Source organism: Poecile atricapillus, chromosome Z (assembly GCF_030490865.1).
Source record: "Poecile atricapillus isolate bPoeAtr1 chromosome Z, bPoeAtr1.hap1, whole genome shotgun sequence".
Lineage (NCBI taxonomy): Eukaryota > Metazoa > Chordata > Aves > Passeriformes > Paridae > Poecile > Poecile atricapillus.
The window spans coordinates 51,419,864-51,428,216 of NC_081289.1; the positions used below are offsets into that span (position 1 = coordinate 51,419,864).

The 8,353-nt window shown below is 38.3% G+C and overlaps 1 protein-coding gene across 1 annotated transcript in view; it reads right to left on the reverse strand.

The window, feature by feature from the left end:
• Positions 1 to 4,460, reverse strand: part of LOC131572710 (transcription factor EC) — an 88,728-nt gene extending 84,268 nt beyond the window's left edge. Inside the window, exon 1 of the mRNA XM_058826005.1 lies at positions 4,260 to 4,460. Within this exon, the coding sequence (XP_058681988.1) occupies positions 4,260 to 4,460 (201 nt within the window). The remainder of the gene's footprint in view (positions 1 to 4,259) is intronic.
• Positions 4,461 to 8,353: the final 3,893 nt, after the last annotated feature.

The following is an 8,353-nucleotide window of genomic DNA, read 5'->3' on the forward strand; positions in this document are numbered from 1 at the left end:
ACAATATTATTTTTCCCAACCACTCATTGAGAAAATAGTAGTAGAGTGGGGACTTCAAAGTGGCTAACTGGCAGACTCTTACACAGAGCTTTTCCCAGTATATGCAGTAAATCATTGCTCTTAAGTAATTACTCATTACTCAGGTGCCTGAGATTAGCTTCCAATCACTGTCCAAGGTATACCTTTGCTGTGTATATTGGAGAGTGTGTTCTCAGTGTTTTGGTATCTCTTAGCTGTTGAGAGGTGTTTCTGCAGGTTGCCTTTAAATTCTGTTTTGCACTAGTTAAACAGATAATGTTCCCAAAATCTTTCATGGTAATTTATATCTTTTTTATAATTTAATGATTTACTGGTCTCTGGCTAGTCCTCACCTTCCTACCAGTTTCCTACTGGATCTGTGGTAGTATTAATTTACACAGCATCCAGCAATGGTCAGCCCCAAATGCACAGCTAAATCAGTATCCCTAGTCCTACTCAATGATTATTTATTTATTTATATGCATTTTTAATGTGGGGAATTTGTTTGGTTTTTTTTTGCTGCAATGTTGCTCATTTCCAATTGATCAAGGTCTCTGACTCATGTCTTTGACAAAGTTACAGGTTTCAAGCATAAAGAACTCCAAGAAGAAAAGAATAAATGGCCTCAAGTTGCTCCAGGGAAGATTTAGGTTTGGTATTAGGACAAATTTCTTTGCAGAAAGTGCTGTCATGCACTGGAAAACACTGCCTAGGGAAGTGGCAAAGTCACCGTTCCTGGAGGTATCTAGAAAAGGTGTAAATGTGGTACTTAGGCACAAGGTTTTGTGGTGGACTTGGCAGTGTTAGGTTAACAGTAGACTTGATGTTCTCTGAGGTCCTTTCCATCCTAAACTGTTCTGTTCTATTCTATTCTATTCTATTCTATTCTATTCTATTCTATTCTATTCTATTCTATTCTATTCTATTCTATTCTATTCTATTCTATTCTATTCTATTCTATTCTATTCTATTCTATTCTATTCTATTCTATTCTATTCTATTCTATTCTATTCTATTCTATTCTATTCTATTCCATTCTATTCCATTCCATTCCATTCCATTCCATTCCATTCCATTCCATTTTATTCTATCTTGTTAGTTTGTTTTAAGTGATTGCTTGAAAAAAAAAAAAAGATACTAAAATTTCCACCAAAACTAATATTTGACAAAAACTGATCCTAGAGAAAACAAATTTTCCTTCAAAGGGTGTTCCTAGTCAGTATTTAAGGTGAACTTTCACTAATATAGTGGAACACTCCTGAGGAAAGGGCAGCAAGGTATAAACTTTAACCCAGTGACTGATGGATGGTATTCCTCATAACATACTGACTTTCACCTTATCAGGCAACAGAGTTCAAGAGCACAAACCACTTTTTGAGTTAAAAATGGCATCCTACTTTCATCTGGGTTTTCTTTCAAAACCTCCAATCAGGATGTTTGCTAAAGCCAAAGCTTCTTACTTTATAGAGCTTACAAATACTGCAGAGGAAAATCTGGTGGCTCTTTTACTGCCTTGGGTATTTCTATAGGTTAACCTGCCTTCCTGGAGAGCACTTCCCTCGATCAACACAGAAATTAATCTGAATCAAGATTTTATGTTACAAAGAGAGGTCTCATTCTTCAAACTCTTTCTTGGGACTTTGCTACTCTTTTTTCTAAAGTACCAAACTAACTCTTTCTTGCTACTTCACAGATTCTTGATCTCAAAGATGCGCTCTCAATGGCATTCTATGGTAAATTTCACTCAAGATGGATTCCCCAATAGTGCTCGTTCTGGGCAACGAAAAACTGCTTTAAGATATTTTGATCACTTGACTGCCATGCAAACATGCTACATCTGTGAACACAAGAACTTCTGGGCAAAGAAAATTTAAGACATGACAAAAGGTACAAGTCTCCCTCCTTACTTATGCTGTTAACCCCAAGATCTCACTTTGCTTGTTACTTCCCCTCAGAAATTTGTATTTCCTCCATTCTTCTCAACAAATCCCTTTTCTCCTTCCAAACAGCCAACAAAGACTTTACTGAGAAACCTCCAGTAGAAAATTTTCTCAGTAGTAAGTCTTGCTATAAGGCAATGACAGAGTCCTTAAGGGCATACTGGCACCCCATAAAGGTGAAAAGGAATCATGTCTAGAAGTCAAGCTATCTATATGTATATAACTTAAAACACTACTACTTAATTATGGATTGGACACAATTTCTTGTTTAAATCCTGAAACCTGCCCTGAAAAATACTTCCAGTCTCCTGATCATCTCTGAGTTCTTCTGGAGGTTCTGCTTCCTGTCTCCCTGATTTGGGTACAGGAATATTTTTGGCTTTCTCTTTTTTTTTCCTTTGAGTCTTTCTCTCTAGTAATATGTGACTTTCCACATTTTTTTTTTATTTTTACTTCTTTATCTTTTTTTCTCCTCTTATTTGTTTACTCAACATTTTTTTCTCAGCCCTTCCAGTTTCCTCATCTCCTATTTCTTTCACCATTTCTCTCTCCTATTCCCCCTTGCTTTAAGTTTCCTCAGTCCCCTCTTCTCCATCTTTTCCCATGTCTATTTGCATCATGATTTCCGACCTGCAAAGAAATGCTATCCCCACAGGCTCTGCAGCACCCTTTGATCACCCTCTAGCCTTTGCAAGGAATCTCCTCCAGCAGCTGCACCTGCTCCAGCTAACCCAGAGACTCCAACGAGGTTGAGAGGGACTTGAGGAGGGAACCAGAGGAGGGTTAGCGCTGCCCTGACAGGTGAAGCAGAGAGGGTCAGTTTGCCAAAGCAGAGATATTGGCAAAAAGGCATGGTGCCAGCCACACGCTGCCTCATTCGTGCTCCCCCAATTAAAGCAGCCTGTAGGGAAAGTAGCGTGCCACTGTAGTGCACTGGTGTACTGACCCCTCCGAGTGCTTGTTAGTGCTCACCATACTCAGCATTTCCTCTCCCTGATTGATAGGACGATATGTGTGTGTATGGCAGAGAGCAGATTCATTACAGCACATTAGCCAGACAGGCAGACAAATGCCCACAGGGGCAGAAAAGCTGTAAGGAATAAATAAAAACTTTATTATTTTTCTAAAACTTCTTTTCCCCAGGCTACAGTGAGGAATACTGGAGGAACAGGAGAGTGGAGAGAGCCCAGAAGAGAAAGGGAGTGGTGAAAACTGGAAGAAAATTTTATTAGCAGTCAAAGAAAGGTTTAAAATATTCATTGTTGGATTCGGAGTTTGAATCTCTATTTATATTTTTATTTTCGGTCCCACTGTCAGCTAAGAAAGGTTCAGTGCACTAGATACCAAGTCATCAGAACATTCCTGATGTAACATGTCTGAAATGTCTGAAACCTGGCTGCTCCACTTACTGAAAGTTATAATTCCTCAGTTTTAAAAATGAAAAACAAACTAGTACCAGCCTTTATCAGCAGCTGCCACCATGTGGTATTTGAAATACCACAGTTACTTCCAAATATAAAGAAATATGGTGGCATCATCTGATGTGTTCAGTGACGGGTTTTTAGCTTCCACTCTGTAACTCACAGCTCATAAGAGGTGATGTGGCTGTGGGGCAGCTCTGCACCCCTTCCAAGGAGCAGATAGACTGTGCAAAATTGTCCTGGACACCACAGCCACTGTACCAAACCACTTGTCCATCACACATTCTTGGAGATGGGGGACTAGATTATGGTCCAGAACTGCCCCAGGCTGTCAACAACAGTGCACGAAAAAAGTGTATTCCAAAATGGCTGGTGCTAAAGCCTTTACCAGGGTGCAGCATCCTCCCTCCCTCTGTCATGAGATGCTGCCTGCTCTGACACGGGGCAAGAAAGCAAACATGGAGCTGCTCGATTTTGTTCTCACTGCCCTCTGGCTGGATCTTAGCTTGTCTGCTGCCTGGAAGTACATTGTGGTGTTGAAAGGAAACTCCAGGGACATTCCACTATCCAAAAGGAAGATAGAGTGCAAATTGTCAGCCCTGGACCATTAGAGAGTTGATCCAAAGTTAATGATTTAAAGAACATGTTTTGAGGCAGCACAGGGACAAGACCTACTTAAATACCTTGGTATTTGCTTGCTTGAGCCCTATTTATTTTTTAGAACATGTTAATTCCAGCAGCTTCATCCTCACCTCTCTCTCCTGCTTCCATTTAGGTGCACTCCGAAATGAGATAATGTGTTACAATTAAGAATAGCTTTCAGCAGTTAACACAGCATTCTGAAATCTGCTTTGTAAATATCTACTGGTAATACAGGTACCTCTGAGATTGCTGGAGCTTTGTCTGATGAAAAGTGTGTTCCCATTGGAAAAAATCCATTGAACGCAGTATACTGTGAAACTGGCATATGACACTGTGAATAATGTGCATGGGCTTCTTCTCGAGGGTGCTTGTCTGGCCACTTTTGATCCTGTAGCTTTCCTCTGAGCTGAAACTGTAGTCCAGTAAGTGCCTGCAGCATTGCTTTATTTCTTCCTTCCCACTATTCGCAGAGCTGAAAAAAATCACTATAAAATACACACACAAAATAGAAGCAGCAATTTAATTTCTTGAACAATGTACATCTACTATTAAGAAAAAAAAGAAGAAAGAAAAAAAAACAGTTTCAGTATAAACTCAAATTAATATTATGGTTATAGGGCACCCATAAGAACACAATTCCTAACAGAGTACTGGAAAAAAAAAAAAAAAAGAAAAAAAAAAAAAAAGATGAGAAGAAACAGTTGGCATTCAGTTAACAATCATGTTTGGAGGTTTGTGACTGACTTTGTTATTCCAAGGGAAGCCAGGTACCAGGCTCTTGGGATTAGGTACAAAGGCAAGAAAAAAGTGGACACGTATGAATCTCAAAGGTGACTGCTGGGTTAATAAAACAGTCTGTTTTCTGTTCACCCACTTTTCCTCTCAGTGTGCAAGTACATTAAAATATGTCAAAAGGAAAGCCATTTGCTGGGGAAAAATAATTCAGCTAAAAGTCAAAATTTCCAGCTGGTGTGTTGCCTTGGTGTGTGCAAGTGCGCTAACAAAGTGATCCACACATCTCACTGGATGAAAGTTGGTATCCTCATTAAAGTAGAAACAAACACTTGAAAACAGGAACAACTGCCAGTTAGAAAAAGGACCACAATTGAAATGAGAAGCCTTCATTTTTCCCCATTCTGTTTCCTACTTGCTATATAGTACTATCTATCTATCTATCTATCTATCTATCTATCTATCTATCTATCTATCTATCTATCTATCTATCTATTTATCTATCTACATATATATTTAAGTAACTGCTTGAAAAGTAATGAAAGAAAAACTGATTTTGTATGCAGTAACCATTCCCATTTGCTGGAGGAATTGCATTGCTAACAACCATCCACATTATCATTATATGTTTAGAAGAAGAAATATTTTCACAGTCCAGTTTCTAAACTGCCACATACAACACAACAATTGGTTCCTGCAAAGAGTCACCCTTTCAAAAGTGAGTAGCTCTGGGGAAGAAAACCTTGTATCAGAATTTCTCACATTAGAAAGTGATTGTAGGATCAACCTCCAGCCCTTTAAAATAAAAGCACGTTTCTAGTGGCATATACTGCCTTTGCCCCAGGAAACACAATGAGACTTGAACACAATCACTAATTCACTGCAGTGTGAACATTTTTTGTAATATGAACAGCACGAGACATTAGATCTTCCTTGGCCCAGGCCCTGACAAAAAGCTCTATTAGATAAACAGAAAGCAAAATGAGGGAAGTGGTACACCACAGTGTGAGCAGCCTTTTGTTTATTGATGATATGATTTTCCCTGGGGGTGAAAAGAAAAAGAAAAAAAAGGAGTAAAGAAGTATTCCAAAATCTCTGATGACCTCAGCAGAGTTTATTATGATGAACCACAGAATCCCCTCATGGGTGAGGTTGGAAAGACCTCTGGGGATCTTCTAGTCAAACTGCTCTGCTCAAAGCAGGATCAGCCACAGTATGTCGCTCAGGGCCATGATGAATTTTAAGTATTGTCAAGGACAGAGATTACACAGCCTCCCCAAGCAAACTATTCCAGTGTTTGATCATGTATACACTAAAAAAAATAATTTTCTTATGAGGAATTGAAATTTCACCCTTTTCAGTTTGTGCCTATTGTCTCTTGGCCTATCACTGGGCACCACCAAGGCCCTAGTTTCACCTTTTTTCCTCCCTATCCAGTGGGTGCTTACACTCATGAAGGTCATCCTGAGCCTTCTGTTCACCAGGCTGAACAATGGTAGCTCTCACCCTCTCACAGCTTACAAGTTCCAAGCCCTTCAGCATCTTTGTGGCCCCTTGCTGACTCCAGTACATCCGTGTCCCTTTTGTATTAGGCAGTTCAGAACTGGACCCAGCACTCCAGCTGTAACTTCTCCAGCTGAGAGGAAAAGAATCACCCTTAATGCAGTCATGCAGTGTGGTTTCTGATGCACCCAAGGAGAGGCTGTTGGACTTTCTTGTTGAAAAATAGCCCACCAGTCTCCAGGGCCTTCTCTGCAAAGCTGCTTCCCAGATGGCCACAGATAGAACAAGGGTCTGACTTTTTTCTTTCAGTGTACCTTCAGGCTCTGATGTGACATACACCACAAAAACTACAGCACCTCTTCTCACTGCAGCTTCTTCTAATAGATACAAGTATGAGGGAAAGCTGAGGAACAGTCTAGCTAACAGATCTGTGCTGATTCAAAAGTAAATGAAATGAAGTACTATACCTCCTAACTGCTGATGTCATTCCTTAGCCACAGAGAACTCTTTCGTACACAGACTTTGATCCATTGTGCCTGCATTATTTACCAGCCCTACAGATACATTCATAGTCAGCTCCAGACTAAAGCTCAGCAAAAACTGAAGACTTTCTATGTGCCCAGAAAGTCACCTTGCTCTTGTGCCAGCGCATCAGGCTGCCTTAACCATGGGGTTAGCTGGTGTTGCTTCCCAGCTGTTCTGCAGTGTGAACAATTTCTCCTCCTTACCTCCCTTGCCTCTCTCCTATTTTGGAGAGACTACTTCAATGTGAATACCTGTAAAGTTCTGAAATATGAAAAATGAGAAGGTGACTCTGCCTGCCCCTTCCTGGTCACCACAGTCTTATCATGCCTGTTTGGTGGTCACACTTGCATAATAAAAACCTAATCTTGCAGTCTTTTTGCAAACTATACTCCCCATTGACTGATACGTCTTTGTATTAAAAAATTTACTGGATATGCAGAGCAGCAGTTCTGAACAAAGGAATTTAGTCATTTTTCTTTTAGTTTTCCCTTCCAAAAATGCCCTAAGGCAGTCATTTCAGTCATCTATTTCAGTCAATGGAAGGCTGAAAATGTTCAATCAAAAAAAAATCTATTTTTGCACAACAGAAATATAAAAGACATCTAAAAGACACAAACATTATTTTTGTACACATTGAGAACCAGATGTCTTCACATTTCATTGACCTTTTTGTTAACTCTTTACTTGCCAATTTTTTGCCTGGAGCTACTTTTGACAGTGAAGGAATATGTATTTATTAAGGAATACATACTTATTATATTTTAGTTATATTATTGGGGAAAGAGAAGGACAGTTACATATACAAACATTAAGTATAAAAGACATACAGAAACTTAAAACATGCTTCCATTTTTAAAATATTAATTTATTTAAGCAATTTTACAATTTAAAAAATATTTTTATATTGTTAAAATAATATTTTGAAGCTGAAATCCAAATTAAATTATATGGTTTGCACAATATCTTACAAGTAAGCAAAGTAAATAGTAAATACTATTAATTTCTACAGTAATTTTAAATACAATTTGCTTTATTCAGAAGAGGTCAAGCAGTACCAGAAAATTATTTAAAAATCATGCAATAGCTTTTTCTTTTATCCTTTACAGTTTTGGCCTTTCAAAATTTTCTAGTCAAACCATCAAGTCAAAGAATTCCAACAGAAACAAATAATTGAAAGCTCTGTTAAAATTAAAACTATGTATGAATTATTTCAAAGTAAAAAATATCATAAAAAATTTGCATGAAAGTTAGCTTCAAGTGAAAAGTAAACATATACTGGTTTGGAAATATTCAAATAAAATCCATTATAGCCTTAACTCTGATCTGTAGCAATGGCATGCAATAAACGTGTATTTATGTTGGTAGCAGTTTAGTCCTTGCCACTCCAGTAAAAATAAATTGACGTCTAAAAATTCAATACACTTTATGTTACGCAAAGTCTGGCTGCTGTTGTTTTTGTTTTGTACTTTTTTAATTTCCAGTTTGAGTAAAATATAAGATGCAGAAATTCTGAAAAAAAAAAAAAGAAGTTTTACACTCTACAAAGGGCGAAATAAATAGGATGGGTTCAAA